The following is a 22,885-nucleotide window of genomic DNA, read 5'->3' as shown; positions in this document are numbered from 1 at the left end:
GTTATGAAGGTTCAGCTGCCCTGGGAGGAAAGCGTGGCCGCATTTGAGAAAGGGCAGAGACTAGTGTGGCGGGAGCCAGGGGCGAGGCAGAGAGAAAAGTGAGACTCCAGGCCGGAGCCGCCGGCAGGAGCCAGCTCACCCAGGCCTTGAGTGCCAGCTTGACCTGGGGCGGCCAGGAGCCAGGGAGGGGCTGGCCAGTCCTGTGCTGGGAAGGTGGCCCCCGTGGGTTGGAGGAGGCCGCTGTGGGCGCCCAGCCCTCCCCCTGCACCCGGGGAATTGGTGTTGTGAAAGAGCAAGGCCGAGTGAGACTTGAAGGCGGGCCGGTGCTGACGGAGGAATTTCAGGCCATGTCACAGGGTCAGGGCAGGCGGTATTTTGGACCTTGGAGCTGACTGCCGCCCCTTGGAGACTGAGTTCGGCTGAGGCCACACTTGGGACGGCCAGCCGCCAGGTCCCCGGAGCCCGCTGACCCCCTTTCCCGGGCCGCATCCCCCCAAGCGCAGAGGCCTTGCTTGCCTGCCCACTGGACGTGCGTGTCCAGCTTCCGTTTTCGAGGCAGTTGAAGCCTTATGATTTCCCCTGGCGGCCGGGGAGCCAGCCTCCCCCTCAGATCACAGATCGCGCAGTGAGCAGCCAATGGGTGACTTCTCCTTTAAACTTTTTTTTTTAATTTTATTTTTAGGATAAGGAAAAAAAAAAAGTCGGAGGAAAGGCTTTTTAGAGAATTCCTCCGGTGCAGAATTAATGGCTCTGCACTTCGGGGCAGGCAGGCCAGTCAGATTCCCAGGCTGCCCCGCCTGGCCCTCTCTGCCGCCCCGGCCCGCAAATCACCCTGGTCCATGCGGTTCCCAGGAACCCCCACCCTGCTGGACCGGGGACCCACATCGCGGAAAACCCCAAAGGTGTCCCCCGGGCCTCCCAGGTGGCCCTTCCTGCCCGCCCCCCCGCCGCCCCCAGAATGCAGGGAGGAAGCTTGCGTCCCCTGGGCCAGGGTTTGCAATGTTAATTTTAGAACAACGTATTATTTAATGACGCCCATCATCCATATCCAGGAAAGAGAAGTTACGCAATCCCTGGGGAAGGCGTCCTCATGAAGGTCTGGGGCCCAGGTGCCCGCTCTCTTGGCTGTTCGCTGCCTTACCTCTTCCCTGCTGCCCCGGGAAGGGTAGTGGGCCCTGGGAAGAGGAGCAGGCAGCCGCCTTCCAGGGCTGTCCCCCAACTCAGACCGCGCGATGAACACAGAGGATGAGTCAGATAGGGTAGGTCCGAAGCTGGAAGATGAGGAGCGAAAAGTGATGACAGTCTGGGCGGCGGCATCCGAGGCAGAGGGACTGACATGTGCAAAGGCCCTGGGGCAGGACCCAGCTTGGACTGAGGGGCAGAGACAAGGCCCGTGGCTGGAGTGGCGGGGGGAGGGTAAGGGACGGGCCCCGGCTCCTCAGGCCCCTGGGAGGGGTGTGAGGGAGGTTTAGGATGTGAGGCTTATTCTCAGTATCGCGTCAACCATCAGAGAGGGATGGTTTGAGACCTCTCTGCAGAGGAGTGCTCCGCACCTTTACAGGGCTCGCTCGGCACCTCTGTTCCGGGGGAAATGTTGAGGACAGAGTCAGCCCAGAAAGCAGGGGCCAGCCAGGAGAGCCTCCTTTATGGGAAGACGGCTGTCTTGAGGTGGTCCCGGGGGTCCAGGTGAGAAAGCTTCTGAGGCAGGCATGATTTCCCCCTAAATTCCACTTGGTTAACAGTCATGTCGGGGACCATCACGTCTGAAACAGCAGTGGTGTCAGTTCACACTTCCAGGGCATTTACCGTGGGCCACGCTGCATGCTGGCGCTCCGCAGTGAACTGTCTGATCCGCATGCCTGTGAGGGAGGCACTGGAGATGCACCAGTGTTGGGTTTTTTTGAGATTTTTAAGAAGTTGTTTATATATTTAGTTTTGGCTGTGCTGGGTCTTCATTGCTGCACGCGGGCTTTCTGAAACCCGTTGCGGTGCTGGGGCTTTGCGTTGAGGTGGTTTCTCTTGTTGCAGAGCACAGGCTCTAGACCACAAACAAGTTCAGTAGTTGGGTCGCATGGGCTCCGTTGCTCCGAAGTGTCCGGGGTCTTCCCAGTCTAGGGATCGAATCTGCGTCACCTGCATTGGCAGGCAGATTCTCAACCACTGAACTTACCCGGGAAGTTCCAGATGCACCCACTTCAAAGCTTGGTAAACCGAGGCTCAGGGGAGTGACGTGACTTGCTCAGGTCGCCCCTAACTCTCCTGTGGAAGGTCACCCCGTGGTGGGTTGTGGCCCCGGGGCCCTCCCCAGCCCCACCCCATCTCTGGGCTCAGGGCTCAGCTGCGTTTATTTTTCCAAGAATGAAGGACCTGGTATTTATGGTTTGCTTTTGAACACTAGCCGAGATTGTGTACAAAACCCATGTGGGCACATCATTGGTGGCTTCAGCATGCAGGAAAGCACAGATAAGGGAGGAAAGCTTCTCTCTGAAGCCGTGCCATAAAGCCAGTCCTGCCCGCTTTAGTCCTGGTGGCCTGACGTCACAGCCGGTGACCTGGAGTGGGCCACGTCCCCGCTGAGCCTCAGTTACCCCATCTGTGACATGGGATCTCAGAGCGGGGCCAGGATTCAGCAAACCACAGGCCTGGTGCAGGGTCAGTTCCCAGCAAACGTGGCCTGTGGTACATTTGCTGTCGTGACTGTTAACCTTTATGCGCCCATCTTACCGGAAAGGCCCCGTGACGGCCTGTGAGTTTTCTCGGCCAGAGTCTCCTTTTTCACCCTCAGTGCAGATCTGTGGTGTCGCCCGGGCTGGGCCGTCCCTAGTGGGTGGTGTGCTCCATCCTGTCTGTCCCTGCCATCCACTCTCCTAGACCACCCTGTGTCCACATCCTGGTGAATCGCACAGTTGCCTTCTCAGAGGCACTTCCTGGGGGCCTGTGTTGTATTTTTGTGCAAATTGCAGAAGAAACCTTCGAAAGATCATCCCACCCCTGTGAGTTGGGGCTGACGTGGATGCCAGGAGTGTGCATTTGGACACCCCTCACCTCGACTTGCCCATCTGTAACGTGGGCAGATGAAGGGATATGTGTTGGGCCTCAGTTTGGGGAGGCCTCAACCTTTGTCTAGTAACCTGTTGGGAAGCTGGTGGGGTGGGGGTTGCTGGGGTCAGAGCAGGAATCTGGTGGAGGGGAGAAAAACCCTATGGTTGCTATGGAGACCCAGCCAGACAGGATGGACACCTCTTGGGTGTCAGGAGGTAAGTTGGGGCAGAGGTTGCCTCCCTCACATGACCCCTCCTGGCCAGCTCCTGTGTACCTGGGACGGACCCCTCTGCTAGGGGCAGCTTCATGACTGAAACCAAGGGCAGGGGTCAACCTGGGCTCGGAGACGTGGTCCTGCTTGCATCGGGGCCTGAGCCCAGCGCAGAGGAGGGGCAGGACTTTGAAAGCTCGGAGGCAGCGGCCAGGCCGGCCGCAGGGGACTGGGAGCTGCAAAAGGTTCTGGAACCGTGGTCTGACGTGCTGTCTCTCTTGCAGCTGCAGCCAGAGCAGCTGGATTGTGGGGCCGCCCACCTGCAGCACCCGCTGTCCGTCCTGCAGCCGCTGAAGGCCTTGCCTGTGTTCCGAGCACCGGGCCTCTCCTCCGTGGCCGTGGCCAGTGTGGGCAACTACACCGTGGTCTTCCTGGGCACGGTCAGTGGGCGGCTGCTGAAGGTACGGCCGGGCCGGGGTGCTCAGCAGGGGCGGGGGGCCCACAGGTTAGACAGCGTCTTCCACGTCTGTTCCTTCCACTCCGGTTCACACCAGTGAGTTCCCATCATGCAGTCGAGGGAAGCAGAGCTCAGGGGGCCTGTCTCTGGGGGCCTCCAGGACCCGGCTTCAGAAGCCGGCGTGTTCAAGTCTCTGGGCTCTGCCACTTGGCAGGCTGTTTGACCTGGAGCAGTGGTGTTCTCTCCCAGCTTCAGTGTCCCCAGCCATCAAAGGCTGAAAGTTCAGCCTCTCAAGACTCTTGCAGGGCTTTGATGGGGGGTGGGGGAGGCAAGTGGGGGTCCTGGCAAGTGGGGGTCTCCCCCTTTCCCCCATTTCCTCCTCCGTTCCTCCACCAGCCTCTGAGGATGCCCCAGCTCCCAACCAAGGTGACTGGTTTCTGCAGGTAATGCTTCCTGCCCCCGAGATGCCGAGAGCTGGGTGAGAGGAGTCAGCCTCCCTACTAAGCGGCCCCAGGGGAGGGCATGGACCCTGGGTGGCCCTCCAGCCACCTCCCACCCCCGGCCTGTCCAGAGCGTCAGCCGTCTGGCCTGGCTCCGACCTGCACCAGGCCCTGGTCTAATTGATTCAGATCTGATAATCCAATTCGCTCAGCTTCCCCGGGCAGACGCCACAGGCTGGTGGTGAGCAGTGGGGGTCAGAGTCCCAGCCTGCCCGGCCCCGGGACCCCAGTTGCTGATATCCCTGGGGGAGATCCCAGTCGTGGGAGCAGGGGCAGGGGGCCTTCTCCACCTTCACAGCTTCCATTGAAGGTCCATAGACAGGAGGGCTTGTGGTCGGGATCAAACACTTGCATGTGGCTCCTGGCTCTTGCCCTCCCAGCTGCAGGACCTGGGGCGGTTTCCCCATCTGTCCAGGAGTCTCCCCAACCCCAGCCCATGAAGCCACAGTTATTAGGCGCCACTGTCTACCCAGCCTCAACAGGCACATCAAGGGCATCCTCACATTTAATTCTCACATTGCTTCGAGGGAGGCAGAGCCGTGATCCCCATTTCACAGATGAGGACACTGAGGCTCTGCAACGGGAACCGAGTGCCCCAAAGTCACATAGTGGGGAAAGTGAAAGCCGCTCAGTCATGTCTGACTCTCTGTGGCCTCATGGACTGTATAGTCCCTGGAATTCTCCAGGCCAGAGTACTGGAGTAGGTAGCCTTTCCCTTCTCCAGGGGATCTTCCCAACCCAGGGATCGAACCCAGGTCTCCCGCATCACGGGCGGATTCTTTACCAGCTGAGCCACCAGGGAAGCCCACACAGCAGGAACCGGGGTGGAATCCAAGTCCAGTCAGCTCAGAGGCTGCCCTGGCCCTCAGTCCTGACCTCTGCACCCACCACCCTACTTCATGCCCGGTCATCTGCTGCCCACTCTCGCCTCACTTGAGGCTTTGATCACAGCCCCCAGCCCAGGCCCCAGAGCATGCCAGGTGCTTGGTAGACTTTGGAAAGAGTGGAGACATGTCTGCTGGATGCCTGGGGGACGCAGGGGGCCAAGCTGCCTGGGACAGACTCTGCCAAGAGGCCGCTTGGGATGAGGCATGTCCCAGGGGCTGAGGAGAGAGTAATTGCAGTTTAGGGTGTGGGGGCGTCAGGGAGGCTGTCTTGCTGAAGACATTGGGAGGAGAGCTCCCGGCCCGAGGGGGAGAGGAAGGTGTTTGAGACCGGAGCACGGCAGGGAGAAGACATGGGGGCTGGATGTTGAGTTGGGTTTAGTGACTAGAGAGGAGGCTTGTGGAATAAGACAGGGTGGACGGTCAGGGCCCCGAATGCCAGAACACATCGATTCCACAAGCAGGAGCAGCTGTTAAAGGTTCTGGAGCCCACGGAGGAGGACTGGGGGGTTGGAGGCCCCCTCGCCCCAGCTCAGAGCTTGACAAGGCCTTGACAAGGCAACATGGAATGTGAGATCAGCAGAGAGGAGCAGTTTGAGGAGTCTCTGACCAGCCTTGTCTGGTCTCTGGGGGACGTGCAGAGGGGCCCTCAGCCAGAGAAGTTTCCAGACCCCAGCTAGTCCTGGTCCGACATTGGACCCCAGCCTTGGATCTGGGGTCAGATGGACCTAGACCTCCATCGTGACCCTGAGGCATCTTCCTTTTAGGACTCTTGCCAAGTCCCTTGGCTCCTCTGGGCCTTGGTTTCCTCATCTGTGAGATGGGCATGTGAGAGGGGAGGGGTGAGACCAGTGGGCCTGCCGCCTCTCCAGGGCCTGGCCCCAGCAAGCGCTTCGCCTGCATCTTCCCCAGCACGCCCGACGGCCCCGTGGGGCGGGTGCCGTCCTCAGCCCCGTGAGCTCAGAGAGGGGAAGTGACTCGGATATCTCGGGCCTGTGCAGCTTGTAAAGGTCAAGGCCAGAATTCAAACCCAGGTCCCCACTCCTTGGCATGATGCCCACAGCCTCCCAGAGAATGTTTTCTTAACTGTGAAGCCCGGCCCTGTGCATACCAGGGTAGGACGTGCTGGTGAGGGCAGGGAGTGGGGGTTCCTGGGGGGAGGGGCGCACAACAGAGGACAAAGTGTGGGGGCCGGCTGCCGCCGCCAGTCCTGGAAGGGCCCGAGGCTGAGACTCCCAAGCTTGGGGCAACCTGGCCCTACCCAGGGCCGGTTCCCAGCCTGCCCCTACCTGGGGACGCCCGCCTGGTGCCCCATCCCCTGACGGCCACCCCCGTCCGCACCCTCCCAGATCAACCTGAATGAGAGCATGCAGGTGGTGAGCCGGAAGGTGGCGACGGTGGCATATGGGGAGCCTGTGCACCACGTAATGCAGTTTGACCCCGTGGACCCTGGTTACCTGTATCTGATGACGTCCCACCAGGTATGGCCGGGCCTCAGCCTGATGAAGCCCCCGGATGCGCCGAGCCCCAGCCCCCCTTGCCTCTGCACGAGAGCGGCTGCTCCTGCCGGAAGTGTCGCCCCCTCCCTTCAGGCCTGCCGTGGCCCCTGCAGGGAAGCCTCGTTCCCCACGCCCCCCACGCCGTGACAGCCTCAGTTTCCCCAGCCTCTCCTGGCCCTCGCCCGGCTGCCCCTCCCCTGCTGAGCTGGGCCCCCCGCCTCTGTCTCCAGATGGCCAGGGTGAAGGTCGCCGCGTGTGCTGCGCACACCACCTGTGGGGACTGCGTGGGCGCGGCCGATGCCTACTGCGGCTGGTGCACCCTGGAGACGCGGTGAGGCCCCTGGGGCACAGGCTGGGCCCGGGAGGCCTCAGGGGTGGGGGCGCCCCAGACTCTGACCTGCGCCGGGCGCCCCAGGTGCACTCTGCGGCAGGACTGCGCCAACTCCAGCCAGCCACACTTCTGGACCAGTGCCAGTGCGGGCCCCAGCCGCTGCCCCGCCATGACCGTCCTGCCGGCTGAGATCAACGTGCACCAGGAGTACCCGGTGAGTCTGGGGGTGCCAGGACCCCAGCTCCGGGCTCAGGGGTGCGGGTAGAGAGCAGCCCTTCCCCTGGCACCCAGACCCGACAGGTGGAGCCTCCTGGGTGTGGCGCCCCGGGGACCTGGAGGCAGATGATGAGACCAGTGCCTGGGTGCTCTTAACATCCTCATCGTACAGATGGGGAAACTGAGGCACAGAGCGGTAAAGTGACTTGTTCAAGATTATACAGTGAGGAAGTGCCCAAGCTGGGAGTTGAATTCAAGTAGCTCCCCAGCTGCCCCCACAATCCATGTCCAGGAATGCCTAGGCCTGCTGCAGCTGGCTCCCTGCTTACCTGTAGCAGACAGCCTTGGTGCAGGGGATTCCAGGGAGCAGGAGCTGAGGGGCAGACAGGCGTGGGTGCCCCCCGCCCCAGTCCTGCCCTCAGAAACTTCTCTGGGGCAGATATCCTCGTCTGTCACGTGATGGTTCTGATGACCGACAGGAGCTGGGGCTCCCGTGCCCCCCGCTCCCCATCGTTACACATCACAGTCCTGCACATACGTCCTCTGGTCAAGCAGGCAGTCCGGGGCTTTGTCCATCCATTCATTCATTTAGTCATTCATCAATAACAGTAGGTGTTATTGAGCACCTACTCTGTGCCATGTACAGTCCTGGACTTGGGGACACAGCAGTGAACAAGAGAGGCAAACCACTGGTCCTTGAGGGGTGGACACAATCCCAGAGGAGAGAGCGGAAACAAGATAAATGCCAAGATGGTGATAAGTGCTGTGGAGAAGAAGGAAGCAGAGCAGAGGTCAGGGTGCAGAGCAAGCAGCTTGGCAGGGGCTAGTATTGACATTTTAGATCAGGTCGGGGTGGTGGGGGGCTCACTGCAAGACAACATCCAAGCAGCGATAGGAAGCCAGCGTGAGCATCTGGGCAGAGGGATCCACTATTGCAAAGGCCCTGGGGTGGGAACAAGACTCATGATTGAGAGTGTCAAGAGGCTAGCATCCAAGGTCAGGGGCCAGATTGTACAGGGCCTCTGGCTCCTGCAAGGTGGTCAGTTTCACTTTGCAGAGGGGGAAACTGAGGCCCATGTAGGCTGCATCCCTGTGGCCCTGGAGTCAAGGCCACTGACCAACCTCTTCTCCCCAGGTTCCAGGGTGGGGGTGGGGCGGTGCGTGGAGTGGCCTTCTCCCACCCCCCGCTCCCCCAGCTAAGGGTCTCTGGCCTCCAGGGTATGATCCTGCAGATCTCGGGGAGCCTGCCCAGCCTCAGCGGCATGGAGATGGCCTGTGACTATGGCCATGGCATCCGCACGGTGGCTCGGGTCCCGGGCCCAGCCTTCGGCCACCAGATCGCCTACTGCAACCTCCTGCCCAGGGATCAGTTCCCGCCCTTCCCGCCCCACCAAGGTAGGCGCCTCATGGCCCAGGGTGCAGGGACGGCTGATGGGGCCCTCGGATGGTGGACTCTCAGGCATGGGGGGCTCCTGATGGCGCAGCTGCTGGTGTCTGTGGGCTCCCCGTGTCCCCTTGTCCTTCTCTCCCTGGACGCCCTGCTCTGTTCCAGACCACGTGACCGTCGAGATGTCGGTGAGGGTCCAGGGGCAGAGCATCGTCAGGGCCAGCTTCACCATCTACGACTGCGGCCGGGTTGGGCAGGTGTACCCACACACAGCGTGAGTGGGGTGTCGGAACTAGCTGCCAGTGGGGGCAGGAGGCTTTGCTCTCGGGGAAGCTCCTCAAGAAAAATGGTGGTGTTGCAGAGGCAGAGGGGACCCTTGGCTATTCACCTGACGGCTCATTTGTGCAAAAAACTCTGATCACCCAGTGTGCCCAGCGTCTGTGAGCACCCAGGCTAGTCGAGGCTCAGAAAAGTGCTTTGATTAGTCCCCTGGAGGCCCTGCTTGCCTGTCTCCTCCTTGCATACCTCCTGCACTGGGGAGCTCATTACCTTACAAAATGCCCAGCCCCTCTGGGCAGCTCTGATGTTGAGCAAGACCTGGTTTCACTGTGCTGGGATCTGTGTCCCGGGTCCCCGCTGCTGGGCACAGGGATGGGGAGCCAGGTAGCGAGGGGAGCCCCCCTGTCTTTCAGTTGCACCAGCTGCCTGTCGGCACAGTGGCCCTGTTTCTGGTGCGCCCAGCAGCACGCCTGTGTCTCCAACCAGTCTCGGTGTGAGGCCTCGCCAAATCCCACGGTAAGCCAGGCCCAGGGGTGCCCGCTGCCTCCACTGTTCTTTTTTTTTTTTTCCATTTAGCTTGTTGAGAACATTTCCGTGTCATTACAGTGTCTTCCTTGGCTCCAACTTTAACAGCCGCCGCGCTGGGCTCGTCACAGTGCATGTAACCAATCCCCTGTTGCCATTCTCTTCTCCAGGGGTTCTTCCCAACCCGGGGATTGAACCCAGGTCTCCTGCATTGCAGGCAGATTCTTCACCATCTGAGCCACCAGGGAAGCCCCTCCAGTCCGCTGTTGTTGGACGTGCTGAGCGCGCCTCTTTCTTTTTTGTGTTCTGATACGTGCAGGGCATTGCATGGCCTTGACTGTCCCCTGGAGACCAGTTCTTCAACATGGCATTTTGCAGTGAAAGCCCATACTTTTAGCTCAGCTGACCCCCAGAAAGCCTGCGCCTGTTTACACTTCCAGTCTTTTAGGATAAGGCCCCTTCTTGCACATCATACTGATTTTCAATTTTATCTTCAAAGTTTTCCACAACCCTCGTGGGTCAGGGAGTACCAGGCTTGGGCCTTGAATTGAAGCCCCTCTTGTTGGCAGCCCATGTTCTCCCCGCTTCCTCAAGTCAGGGGCTGGACCAAAAGACCCCAGCCTCCATCTCCCGCAGGCACTGGGGCCCCAGGGCCGGGGATTGCTGTGGCTCTCGCTGGGTGGAGAAACCAAGTGACCTCCAGAGCAACAGGTTCCCAGGTCCTCCTGTTTGGCCGGCCTGATGGCGCCCTGAGCTAGGGGACAGCGTGCCATCAGTTACACCGGGCAGGCGTGTTGGGTAGGGCGGGGACAGGCAGAGACACAGGCCGAGGTGCCACGTACCTTGCCGCCAGCTGGTTTAAGTGTGCTCACTTGCAGGGTGGCTTCACGTCTTCACCCAGAGAGCCTCTATAGCCATCCCAGCCTTGTGCCAGGGACGACTGGGCGGGACTCCTGAGACTGGTTGAGGTGGGATGGCTGGACTGCGTTGGGTGCCAAGCTGGGATGGCTGGCCCAGGATGGTGCCAGGTCATATGCCAGCTCATCCCCTGTCAGGCCCGCCCGCTGGATCTTCTGTCTCGTATCAGGGCTGTGAGAGGATTGGGGTGAGGTACCAGGTTCTTGCCTGCAGCTCATCTCTCCAGGAAAGGGGAGTTCCCATTCATTTTCCAAATGGCACAGTTGAGGTAGTCAGCGTAACCCCTGGCTCCCAGCAGGGAGAGGTCACTGAGGCCCATCCTGCATCCCTAGGAAGCAACCCTGGTGCCCACTGGGGAAGCAGCCTATTAGACACAGTTCTGCCCTCCCCATCATGAACGCAAGAGCCTGAGACGTGAGTCGTGGCTGTGTGACGCTGGGCAGGCCGCCACACCTCTCTGTGCCCGTCTTCCCGTCTGTGAAAGGGAGCCTGTCTCAAAGGGGGATCCGGAGCGACACCAGCTTCGTACCCAACACGCTGTGGGTGGCCCCTCAGCTGGGAGGACTTCTCCAGGAGGGGAACCTTCTGCCGGGTTCCGGCAGACGCATAGGAGCTCACCAGCCTGGAAGTGTTTCCGGAGCAGCACCCCCAGGGACACCCCCTCTCCCCGCCCCACCCCTCCGAGGTCTGCGGGTCAGAGATGTGTGAGGGGCACAGAGAGGGCCTGTCTCAGAGGATTATGGTAGTCCAGAGGGAGAAGAGGCCGCCCCTACCTGGGCCTGGCCTGCTGCTTAATCCAGCGTTTAATTTGGAGCCAGCCGGTTGGTCGGTCGTGGAGGCCTCAGAGCTCGGGCCAGGCTGGAGAGGGGTCTCTGGGCAGGCGCGAGCCAGGGACTGTGTCTCCTGACTTCCCGTTGCCTCGTGGGCCCCAGAGGAAGGAAGTGGCGGGTACAGGATGCTGCGAGGAGGGCTGCAGCTTTTTTCCAAGGAGGGGAGGGGAGTGGAGAAGGCCACTGTGTCTGCCCCTTCCAGTTGTCCTGGGGGAGGTGGCTTCTGCAAGGTGGGGTGACCTTAGGCGGCGAGGGTTTGGGCGGGTGCCGGGGTCAGGCTCCCTGGATGGGCACCTCTACGAAGGTGGCTTTGTTAGGAGCTGGTGGAGAGGGCAGTTGGTGGGAACGTGGGGGCAGTTTATAGAAGCGGGGCAGGGCGACTCAGAAAGGCAGGGAGGGAGCAGGTCGGGTGGGTTCAGTGGGGCCACTTGGTGCTCCGCCAGGTTGGGTCCCGACCTCTGAACCCTTGCATGTGGAAAGACCTTGGGGGGTAGTCTGTGAGCTCCAGCACAGAGTCAGGCGAGGCCTCGCCGTGGCCCCCACGCGCTGGGCTGACATCTGGGCTTCCCGGGGCTCCCACCTCGCTGTCCCCCCAGCTCCTGTTCTCCCGCCTTCTCGGCTCTGCCCAGAGTCGGCCGTGGTTTCCTGAGCCTGGAGGCTATACTCTGGCCAAGGGGGAGAAGCCACTCAGCTTGTCTCTGAGGCTTGAATGGTTTGGCTTGGGACAGGACAAGGAGGCCGTGGTTCTCTGCGAACCACCGGCCACGGCCCCAGCAGAGGTAGTCGGCCTTTGTGAGTGCAGAGTCCCAGGGGCGGCATCCCCTTAGGGCTCAGCTGGATCCGGAGGCTCTGCCGGCGTCACCAGGGCCTCCCCGCCCCTCTGAGTGGCCTCCGCGCTCTGGCAGGCCCTCCCCTTTGGCCGCAAGACGACTTAGCCGCCACGGGTGGGGTCCTGATCCCCGGCAATCCCAGGAGACCCTCCTTCTCGTTGGTTCTGCGGAAGTTTTCCAGGGGAACTGGGTCACATCCACTCCCCGAACCAATCACTGAGCCCAGGACAGGCCTGGGTGCCTGCCCGTCCCTGGGGCTACGGAGGAGGGTCAGTCCTCCCATACCACAGGCCTGGGGGGCAGGGAGAGGCAGGCACTCTTGGATCAGCTGTCCCCAGGGGAGATGAGTGACCCTGGGGGCAGCACTCGAAGAGGGCAGAGGCATACCCACACTCTCCCAGACTTGCCCACTCCGGAGAGTGCATCCATGGTGGGTTATGAGGATCAAGGAGAGTTGGGCCCTCGGGGATGGTCCCACGTTGTTTCCTCTGGACCTGCACGCCTCCAGCCCCTGCTGGCCACCTCCCCTCGGCTGGGCCAGAGCCAGGGTCGCAGCCGCAGGGCCCCCGGCCAGCTGTGAAGCGGGCTGGCAGCGGCGGTGAAACCCGATTGGAAACATGTGGGTTCCATTCCCCGAAATTCCACGGGGCTTACACATGGGACAGCTCAGGACAGCAGCTCAGGGGAGGGACGGCCTTGCGTGTCACAGAGCAAGCCGGACGCCAGCTCCTGCCTTGCAGCCCTGCAGTGGTGGCCGGGCTGGGCAACCTCCTTGGCTGTGGTCGGCAGCAGGCAGCGCTCCCGGGGAAGCTCATCGTCTGGGCGAGGTGTCTGGCCTGGGGGTCTGCAGCAGGGTCTGTGCCTCTAGAGCCCGCTGTGCTGCCCGCCCCATCCTGGGCATGCCACTCTGTTTCTCTGTGCCTCAGTGTTCCAGTCTGTCAAGTGGGTATAATGGTGGTACCCACCTCACAGGGCGTTTGGGAGGAAGGTTTGGTGAATTAATACAGCACAGGGTGCTCAGAACTCTCCAGGTGCACATGGAGGGCTGTGGGTGCCAACTGCTAACCACCGTCGTTACCGTGGTGGCTATTTATGACCATGGTCAACGATAATAAATGAAGCATTGGTGTCCCTCAAGCTCTGGTTTCACGCTGGGCCCCTGAGGGTCCCCTCAAGGAGCTCCTTGTCTGATGAACAATGCTGAGAAAAGACCCCGGGTCCCCGTCTCTCACCTTGGTCCTCAGTTTCAGGCCGCAGTCTCTGGCCTGAGAACCCGGAAAAGATTGAAGGAAGGAGGAGAAGGGGGTGGCAGAGGATGAGCTGGTTGGTTGGCATGGACTTGAGCTTGAGCAAACTCCAGGAGGTAGTGAGGGACAGGGAAGCCTGGCGTGCTGCAGTCCCGGGGGTCGCAGAGAGTCAGACATGACCGAGTGACTGAACAACCGACTCCACATCCAACACGGGAATGCAGATGCCCAGGCCCCCCGCTCGGGGCCCGTGACGCATCCAGGCAGTGGGGAGGGGTGTGCAGCCTCACACCCTGTTTCTCATGGGCCGCTCCGAAGTCTGCGGTTTCCTCTTTCGTGAATCATTCATCGTGTGTCCATCTGGAAACGGGAATTCCAGAGCTGGAGGGAGCCTCAGAAAGTGAGTGCAGCGCCTCATTTTACAACAGGGGAAAGATGAGGCCCAGAGCCGGGGAGGTCTCCCCTAAGAGGCTCTCCATGGAGGGGCCGTGGGGGCTCCACTGGGCAGGGTACTGCCTCTTTCCGTGCCTCAGTCTCGTTCGTGAAATGGGGCCAATACACCTTCCCGCTCTTAGGATCAGGTGAGATGGTCTGTGGGAGGCGGTGGATGTGGCTGTCGTTTTATTAGCAGCGTTTCCTATCTGCATAGGCTGCCCAGCGCCTCCCCAGGGAGATGGGACTGCACCGGCTGGCTGGGGTGGTCGTGAATTCCGTCTCCTCTGGAACACCCCAGGGTCAGCCCCGCTTCCTTGTGTTTTGACTGCAGAGCCCTCAGGAGTGCCCGCAGATCCTGCCCTCCCCTCTGGCCCCCATGCCTACCGGCGGCTCCCAGAGCATCCCGGTGCACCTGGCCAGTGCCGCCTTTTTCCAGGTAAGCGGGGGTGGGGCCCACCGCCCATGCTTTGCTTTTCCACTTATTTATTTATTTGGCTGCCTGGGTCTTAGTTGCAGCGTGCAGGATCTCTAGTTGCGGCACGTGGGATCTAGTTCCCTGACCAGAGATTGAACCCAGACCCCCTCCATGGGGAGCTCAGAGTCTTAGCCACTGGACCACCTGGGAAGTCCCATGCTTCGGTTTTCTTCCTCTGAGTTTCTGGGCTCTGTTGGAGAAAGCCCTGCCCTGGTTGCACGGAGGGAGGGGGAAGGAAGGTGGGTGGTGGGCACAGGCCTTGGGGACAGCCAGCTGCCTCTAGCTGCTGCAGGAAAGGAGGGTCTGCCCAGGACCCCAGACCCTCTCCCCTGTCACGGCCCGGGACAGGCCGAGCCCCCGCCCAGTGCTGCAGCCCACGGGTGACTTTGTCCATGTCCACCCTGCCCTGCCTCCAGGCTGGGTTGTGACCCTGGACATACCCCGCCCCTAGTTTGAGGCCGACACGTCTTCCCTGGAAAATGGCCCAAGACCCCCTTGGCCGGCCCCTCCCCATCATCCCGGTGGGAAAAGCAGGAGGGGAAGCAGAGGGCAGGGACACGGCATTGGGCTAGACTCACACCCTAGCCCTGGACTCCTTGTCCAGTGCTCTTGCCCACCACTAGCCTTCCCTGCCTGCGTGCCGCCCCCCCCCCCCCGGGGGGGCGCCCCCCCCCCCCCACCCATCTGGGCTGGGGGAATGGAGGCCTCCCCTTGCTGGGTCCCTCCTGGAGGAGCGTCCTGGGTGGGAAGCGTTGACGAGTCCTGGACGTGTGCCAGCCACCCCCTCCCCAGCTCTCAGGGACTCGCCATCTGTCGCTTCCACGGGGGAGCTGGGGCCCTTGATGACTTGTCACACGTGGGGGCCACGTGCCAGGGAGCCTCGTCATGGCAGGGGACGCTGCCCTGTGAAGGGCTGGCGGGGGCTGTGCCCTCGGTCCTGGGGTTCCTCCCCACGGTGGTCGGGGCAGAGCTTCCGGGGCATTCAGAGCGGGGGAAGGCCATGCTGCTCCCCTGGGCTGCCGGAGCCTGGGTCAGGGAGGCCCAGGGCTTGAGTGTGGGTCCTGCCTCCTGCTTTTGAGCAGTGTGTAATTGGGGGGTCCCCGTCTGCCTTCCTGGGGCCTTGGTGATCCTGGCCCGCCTTCCCCTGGGCCTGCTTCTGACTCTGCCTGGGCTCTGCAGCAGCCCGATCCACGGAGCTCACCCTCGGCAGAGCCCCAGACAGGCTGGCCGGCTACCGTGAGCCCAGAGGCTCAGGAGACCCAGCTCAATGTGGCAGGGATACCAGAGCTCTCAGCCTGTCAACAGCCACTTCCCTGTGTTAGTTTCGTAGCAAAGCAAGGAGGAGCAGGGCCAGGGGGTGGCTGACCTGCCTTCTCCTCAGGGTAACGTATCTACCAATGACAGGGACATAAACAGGAAGTCCTGCCACGCAGCTAGCCTAGCCCTCTTGAAACTTGGGTTTGTTCACTCAGCAAATATTTACTGATGGCTGCTCCCGGGGGGCCTGTGCTGGGCTGAGGGCAAGATGGCACTGGGGAATTGGCCCTGTTTATTCCCCGCCCCCCGCAACAAAGCATTTATTGAGCACTTCCTGCATACTGATCATAGCCAGCATATATTAGGCGCCCACAGCGTGCAACCCACTAAAGACACATGGTGTCCAGTTTCCTTAGAGTCTGCAGAATAGGGGGGGGTCTCTTTCCATTGCTGAGTTTAGAGACCTATACAGCTCAGAGGAGGAGCTGCCTGCACAGAGCCACACAGCTAGGAGGTCGCAGACGTGGAATTCGGACCTGAGTGGGCCTGTGTTAAGGTTGAGCCTGCGCTCTTTCAACTGCCATCTTCCCGGAGGTGTCAGAGGGCCCGAAACCCAGCCCCCCCACCTCCTCCCCAGTGGGTGGAGAGACAGGTGTAGACAGAGCCTGGGCAGGGGATAGGGGAGCAGGTTGGGGAAGGCTGTCGGAGCTTAATGAAGCCCCCCAGCACACACCCTAATATTCATTGCCAAACGGATGGACGCTCAAGTGAGGGGTGTCCCTGTGATTTGTGTGAGGGGCAGTCTGGGAAGGCTGTTGGAACATGGGACGTTTGAGCTGGATTTTGAAGGCTGTGTTGAGGTTTGCTGGGGTGGAAGTATGGACTTGGACAGAGGCTGAGGGCAGGACGGCATGTGCATTGTCGACCCGCGTCCTGTGTGACTGATCCCGGGCCGTGGGGGGTTTTGAGGCTGCAGGGCAGGCGGAGTCTCCTGGGATGAACCTTGTAAGTGTTGTTCCTGCCGAAGAGTCGGGGCTTTACCAGCGGAGTGAAAGGCCCCGGGGTTAGGCCACTGGAAGTTATCGGGGAGGTTTTTAGTGGTGTGAGAGCACAAGGCCAGAGTTCTGGGTGTTCGTGTGTACCCCCCGACCGCACCCCGTGCCCGCCCCCGCCTCTGTCAGACGTTGGGCCAGGAAGGAACATTCTGGAGGCGACGCAGTCCAGGGAAAGAGCCCCCGCCCACTCCTCGGGACAGCAGTCTCTGGCATCCTGCAGAAGGTGGGGGGCGGTGGGTGCTGCCTGGACGCCCCCTGACCCCCGTGTTCCTCAGGGTGCAGCCCTGGAGTGTAGCTTCGGTCTGGAGGAGACCTTCGAGGCTGTGTGGGTGAATGAATCGGCCGTACGCTGCAGACAAGTGGTGGTGAGCGGCAGGGCGTCACGGCGCGGGTAGCGGGATGGAGGGGAAGGGCAGGCTGGCCCGCGTCCAGATACATACATGCCTTCCTTTCTGCCTCCCCTTTTTGGTCCCCTTGCCCCCAACGGCCCTGCCCTCGTCTCTCCCCCGATGTGCCCTCCCCCCAGCAGAGACCCAGACAGCGTCCACACCCGTCACGCATTTCCCCATCTTTTGCAGCTGCACACAACGCAGAAGAGCCAGGTATTTCCGCTCAGCCTCCAGCTGAAGGGGCGGCCGGCCCGGTTCCTGGACAGCCCTGACCCCATGACAGGTGGGTGGTGCCCCCCAACCCCACGTGGCCACAGTGGGTGGGACGCAGCCTTGGGGGGCTCCATCCAGTGCTCGGGTATCCCCCCCCACTCCCTGACACACACTGTCTCTCAGGTCCCAGCCCCGCCCCTCTGCCAGCTTGCTCACTCCGCACCTCACTATGGAGCTGCTCCTCTGGGCTGGCACCACACCCTCGGGGCATCCGCATGCCCGTGGCTCTGCCCCCCCAGCACCCACTCACCTGCCCTTTCTCAGCCCCAGGGTCCTCCCGGGAAGTGCGGGCCCGGTTGCAGAGGGCGGGGCCGAGGGTTTACTGAGACGATGCATGCAGAGGCCTGCAGGGCTATCTGGGACAGTCTGCGCCCCTGGATGGTGGCGGGTGGCCTTGCTCTTACTATTCGTGTCGAATCAACTCTCCAGGGGCCTGTTTAGCAGGAGGTGGGGCCTGTGTGCATCTACCCCACCCCCAGCCCCACTTCTGTAATATAAGGTCCCAGACAGAAGCCCCAGAACCAGCTTGTAGGCCCTGGAGACCCACCCTGCACTCCTGCCTGGGCCTGTCTGAGAGCCTGAGGCTTGCACAGCCCGCATTGCTCAGTGGTTCCCTAGCGTCCCAGAGCTCCGCTGGGGCTCAGGAGACCCACTCAGGCCTGGCTATGACTCCAGCTCTCCCACTCACAGGCTGTGTGACCTCGGGCAAGTCACTCTGCCTCTCTGAGCCTCGTCTCTTTATCTGTCTATTGGGGCTGATAAACAGCCCCCATGTGTAGGATCCCTGTGCAGATGACTGTTAACGGGGCTGTGCCTGCACTGTGCTTATTATTAGCAGCCCCCTGGGGTGGGGCTGGGGGTTGGAGAAGGTACTAAGAGCTTCCTGGGCCCTGACTCTTAAGAAGCAGGACCCAGCTGAGCTGGGCCGGCTCCGTGTCTCCCGCAGTGGAGGTCTACAACTGCGCCGTGGGCAGCCCCGACTGTTCCCAGTGCCTGGGCCGCGAGGATCTGGGCCACCTGTGTGTGTGGAGCGACGGCTGCCGCCCGCGGGGCACCCTGCAGCCCCCGCCTGGCACCTGCCCCGCCCCCGAGATCCGAGCGGTAAGCACCCCACCCCCCCTCCCCCCCCCCCCGCCGCCTCTGGGACCTGTCACACCCACACACTTGAATGTGCACTCGCACAGCGCCCCATGTGGGCTCAGGGACCCGCAGCTCATGTGTTTGCCCACACCCGGGCCCACGCACTGCATCACCCACTGAGCACCCACTGGGTGCCAGCTCGCCCCTGCCGCCCCATCCCAGGGCTGGAGACACAGCAGTGAACACACACGTGCCTATCTTCATGGAGCTCATGGCTCAGTTGGAGTTGGGGGACAATGATGAGAAAGGAGATGATTTGCATAGAGAAGGTGGTGAGGGCTGCGAACGGGCCGGGCATGAGGGAGGCGTTGGAGTCTGGGGTGGAAGAGAGGCTGGGGTTGAGTGTCTTTATAGTGAGGTCTGGGTACCCTTGCTGATAAGGGGAAAACGGGTAACCCACGAGCCTCCTTTTCAATTAAGAAAACGTCTCAGGGAAGGGTTCTGTTTGCCTTAGCTTGGTTCTCCTGCCCGTCCCAGGCCCAGCCAGCTCTGCCTGGGATTTGGGGTCACATGGTCAGACATGGGTCCCAGTGGCCACGGGGACTGGACCTCAGTGTCCCTAGGAGACGCCCCTCCAACAGCACTGGCTCTGTCCCTGCGCACTGGTGTCCCTGGGCAGGCTGCGTGTCTCACACACACGTCCTGGTGGCAGCCCTGGTAACCTGCCTCCCCAGACACCCCAGCCTCAGAGCCCCATCCTCCCGTCTCTCCCGTTGCCTGGCAGATTGAGCCCTTGAGCGGCCCTTTGGACGGCGGGACCCAGCTGACCATCCGCGGCAGGAACCTGGGCCGGCGGTTCAGTGACGTGGCCCACGGCGTGTGGATCGGCAGCGTGGCCTGTGAGCCGCTGGCCGACAGATACACGGTGTCGGAGGAGTGAGTGGAGGGTGGTTCCGGGGGCGCTTCGGTGACCTGCCTCCCCGGAAGTGCCAGCTGCCCCTCTGCCCTCCCCTCCCCCCCCACCCTCCCCCCACCGTCCCTGGATCCCTTCTGCTCCCCAGAAGTCACTCACTGCCAGGTCTCCCAGACTTTGCTCAGACCATTCCTGCCACGCGTCCTGCCCTTCCCTGCTTCACCACTCCAGAGCCTGCTGCCTCAGGAAGCCCTCCCAGGTTCCCCTGAGCAGCCCTGCTTCCACAGAAGCCTCGCTCTGAGGGAAACAGCTGCTGTCAGGAAAGTGCAGGTCTGCTGGTGTGTGCAGAGACCCGGGCCTGCAGCCGTGGGGCCCGGCCCGGACGGGCTCGAGGAAACATCACGGGCAGCGACTGAGCCTGGTTTCCTTTCCGGAGGCCGTAAGCCAGGCTTGCAGATAAGGGCCTCAGTCTCCCAGCCCAGCCGATGTTCTCATGGTTGGAGAACTTTCAAGTATCCCCTTGGCCTTCCCTGGTGGCGCAGCGGTAAAGAAGCCGCCTGCCAATGCAGAGACACAGCTTCAGTCCCTGGGTTGGGAAGATCCCCGGGAGGAAGAAATGGCAACCCACTGCAGTATGCTTGCCTGGAGAATCCCGTGGACAGAGGAGCCCGGGAAGCTACAGTCCATGGGGTTCCAGAGTCAGATGTCACTTAGCGAGTAAACGACAAAAGACCACCTTATCCAATCCCCTGCCTACTAGTCACAGAATTGTGGTAGACTCAGGGAGGGCAGTTCTGGAGAGGAGTTTGGCACCAGGGTGACACCTGGGAACTCAGTGGCTGTTCGGCTGACCGGGAATCGGCTCAGGATTTTGCTAAGGGTGATGCCGTCAGGTGTCCTGGCCCAGGTGCCAATCCCAGCTGAGTGGGGGGTGGAGGGCTGAGTGCAAAGAGACGGGGCTCACACGTCCTGGGAGCCGAGAGGGGGCATTGTTCAAGGGAGAAACCAGGGGGCGCCTGCCTGGCCCCCGGACCCCACCGGCTGCTCCTTGACCAGACTCGCCTCCCCCACCCAGGATCGTGTGCGCCACGGGCCCAGCCCCAGAGGCATTTTCGGATGTGGTGACGGTGAATGCCTCCAAAGAGGGCAGGTCTCGGGAGCGCTTCTCCTATGTGGTAAGGGAATGCAGCCTGCCCCCGCCCCCACCCTGCCAGGCAGGGCAGGCCTGGGGCCTGACCGCCTGCCTTCTTCCCCACAGCTGCCCCTGGTCCACTCCCTGGAGCCCGCCATGGGCCCCAAAGCAGGGGGCACCAGGATCACCATCCATGGGAGTGACCTCCACGTGGGTTCCGAGCTCCAGGTCCTGGTGAATAACACGGAGCCCTGCACAGAGCTGCTGTAAGTCCCTGGTCTTGGGGGACCAGAGGGCTGGGAGGAGAATGTCCTGGCACTGAGCATCATCGGGGATGTCACTGGCTGTGTCCCCTGGCCAGGCCCCTTCCTCTTTCTCAGCCTCAGTGTTCTCACCCAGTACGGACAGTACCCGTGAGTTGTGGGGAGTACTGTGCCCTTCATAAGTGATCTCAACCTGTGGTGGAAACAGTGATGATTGTGCATGGTCTGAGACCTGTAGCCGGCCCAGGGGTGTGGCCAGAGGCAGGGGCGTGGTCCAGAACGTCTAGGTGAAATGCCCATCTGTATTATGCACTTACTGTGTGCCAGGTCCCATTGATGGGCACAAGGTGAGCCCCACTGTCTTAGCCCCCAGGGGACCACAGTCTTGCGGGAACTAGGAACATCCAGTGGGGTTGGGGGAGGGCTTTCAGGGCTGTAGGGGTTAGAGCCCTTGCAGGGGTGGAAGCCAGGAGGGTATCTCTGGGGAGGCTTCTTGGAGGAGGTGGGACGAGGCAGGGTCAGAGAGAAGGGGAGGTGTCCAGGGTGGGGTGGACGGCCGGAGTGCAGGTGCGGCAGTGGGAACGTGGAAATGGTGTCTGTGTGAGGCGGGGGCTGGCGGGTGGGTGGCTCGGGGCCACGGGATGATGGGTAGGGGTGGCGGCGGCCAGCGGGTCTGTGCCGACGAGGCCTGCCGCTCCTCCCGCAGGCGCTCGGACGCCAGCATCGCCTGCACGGTGCCAGGGGGCGCCCTGCCGGCCATGGTGCCCGTGTGTGTGCGCTTCGAGCAGCGGGGCTGCGTGCATGGCGGCCTCAGCTTCCAGTACATGCCGAACCCGGTCATCACGGCCATCAGCCCCCACCGCAGCCACGTCAGGTGAGGCCCGGGCGCCGCCCTCCGCCCCGGCCCGCCCCGGGGCTGCTCGTGGGCTCACGGGGCTTGCTGTCCTCCCGGCCCCCTGCAGTGGCGGCAGGACCATCACGGTGGCCGGCGAGCGCTTCCACATGGTGCAGAGGGTGTCCATGGCCGTGCACCACATCGGCCGCGAGCCCACGGTGAGGGCGGGGCCCGGCGGGCAGGGCGGTGGCGGCGCGGCTGGCCAGGCCCCCCTGGGCCGCGTCTCTCATCTTTGTCCCCCCTTCTCTCCTTCCATGTTTCCCGTGCTGACTGTCCACCCCACCCCCCACTTTGGCCCCCGTGCCCCCCCCCAGCTCTGCAAGGTCCTCAACTCCACCCTCATCACCTGCCCGTCCCCCGGGGCTCTCAGCAACGCCTCGGCCCCCGTGGACTTCTTCCTCAATGGCCGGGTCTACGCAGATGAGGCGGCGGTGGCCGAGGAGCTGCTGGAGCCCGAGGAGGCCCAGCGGGGCAGCCGGTTCCGCCTGGATTACCTCCCCGACCCGCAGTTCTCCACGGCCAAGCGGGAGAAGTGGATCAAGCACCACCCTGGGGAGCCCCTCACCCTGGTGATCCACGTGGGTGCCAGTGGGGGCACGGGGCGGGGAGAGGGCGTGAGCGGGTCCACGTGGGTGCTGGCAGTGGCGCAGGGCGGGGAGGGGGGCCGTGAGCAGATCAGGCGCGGGGTGGGGAGGGGGGACCTAAGCAGATCAGGTGCGGGGCGGGGAGGGGGGGTCGTGAGCGGATCCTCATGAGCGCCCATGGGTCGGGGGGTGGTGTGAGCAGATCGGGCTCTGCCCTGGGCCCCGGGTGAGCACCCGCTTTGCTCCCGCAGAAGGAGCAGGACGGGCTGGGGCTCGAAAGCCATGAGTACCGTGTCAAGATCGGCCAGGTGGCCTGCGACATCCAGATTGTCTCCGAGAGAGTCATCCACTGCTCCGTCAATGAGTCCCTGGGCACGGCTGAGGGGCAGCTGCCCATCACAGTGAGTGGGTGGGGCGCCCGAGGCAGGGGTGGTCCCCCCGGTCCTGCCCTCAAGGCCTGATCACCTGCCCTGCCATCCGGGGCATCTCAGCTGAGCACCTTCACACTCAGGAGCTCAGATAGTGGAGGAAAGCAGCGCTTTATGACCCCACTGGGCAGATGAGGAAACTCGAGGCCTGTTCAGGGTCCGTGACTGGCCCCCAGCTGGGCCCAATGGGCTGGATTCTCAGAGGCCATGAGAGGCGGTCCCTGTTCCACCTGGTGGCATACCCAGAGTCTGGGCCGCCAGTCACCAGGCAGTCACAGAGGGAGGGAAGCAGGAGAGGTGGGGAGAAGGCCGGGAAAGGGGGTCTCTTCTGCACTTTACCTGCTTGCATGCCTCCCGGGATGGGGAGCTCACTCCCTTTCTGGCAGCATACACACCCCATGATGGCTGTGAACTGCAGAAGCTGCCTTTCACCTGCACCCCAGTCCCAGTTCTGCAGTCTGAGTCCTAAGAACTCACTTGCTCCCCTGGTCCTCGGGCAGCCCAACAGATACTTCAGTTCACAGGCCAGGCTCTGGGAACTGCCTGTAGT

The 22,885-nt window shown here is 62.3% G+C and overlaps 1 protein-coding gene across 1 annotated transcript in view; it reads left to right on the top strand.

Moving 5' to 3' along the window:
* Window positions 1-22,885, top strand: part of PLXND1 (plexin D1) — a gene marked incomplete at its 5' end in the record, with an annotated part of 48,521 nt that overhangs the window by 13,567 nt on the left and 12,069 nt on the right. Inside the window, 18 exons of the mRNA XM_040247266.1 lie at window positions 3,538-3,714; window positions 6,444-6,575; window positions 6,824-6,924; window positions 7,009-7,138; window positions 8,358-8,535; window positions 8,693-8,801; window positions 9,220-9,322; window positions 13,923-14,027; window positions 16,654-16,743; window positions 16,957-17,050; window positions 17,987-18,141; window positions 18,905-19,056; window positions 20,109-20,208; window positions 20,292-20,431; window positions 21,135-21,302; window positions 21,391-21,481; window positions 21,638-21,901; window positions 22,159-22,308. Of these exons, the coding sequence (XP_040103200.1) occupies window positions 3,538-3,714; window positions 6,444-6,575; window positions 6,824-6,924; window positions 7,009-7,138; window positions 8,358-8,535; window positions 8,693-8,801; window positions 9,220-9,322; window positions 13,923-14,027; window positions 16,654-16,743; window positions 16,957-17,050; window positions 17,987-18,141; window positions 18,905-19,056; window positions 20,109-20,208; window positions 20,292-20,431; window positions 21,135-21,302; window positions 21,391-21,481; window positions 21,638-21,901; window positions 22,159-22,308 (2,439 nt within the window). The remainder of the gene's footprint in view (window positions 1-3,537; window positions 3,715-6,443; window positions 6,576-6,823; window positions 6,925-7,008; window positions 7,139-8,357; window positions 8,536-8,692; window positions 8,802-9,219; window positions 9,323-13,922; window positions 14,028-16,653; window positions 16,744-16,956; window positions 17,051-17,986; window positions 18,142-18,904; window positions 19,057-20,108; window positions 20,209-20,291; window positions 20,432-21,134; window positions 21,303-21,390; window positions 21,482-21,637; window positions 21,902-22,158; window positions 22,309-22,885) is intronic.

Source organism: Oryx dammah, unplaced genomic scaffold (genome assembly GCF_014754425.2).
Source record: "Oryx dammah isolate SB20612 unplaced genomic scaffold, SCBI_Odam_1.1 HiC_scaffold_9, whole genome shotgun sequence".
Taxonomy (NCBI): Eukaryota; Metazoa; Chordata; class Mammalia; order Artiodactyla; family Bovidae; genus Oryx; species Oryx dammah.
The sequence above is the reverse complement of the archived record's forward strand: the minus strand, read 5'-3'. Positions and strand labels throughout refer to the sequence as shown.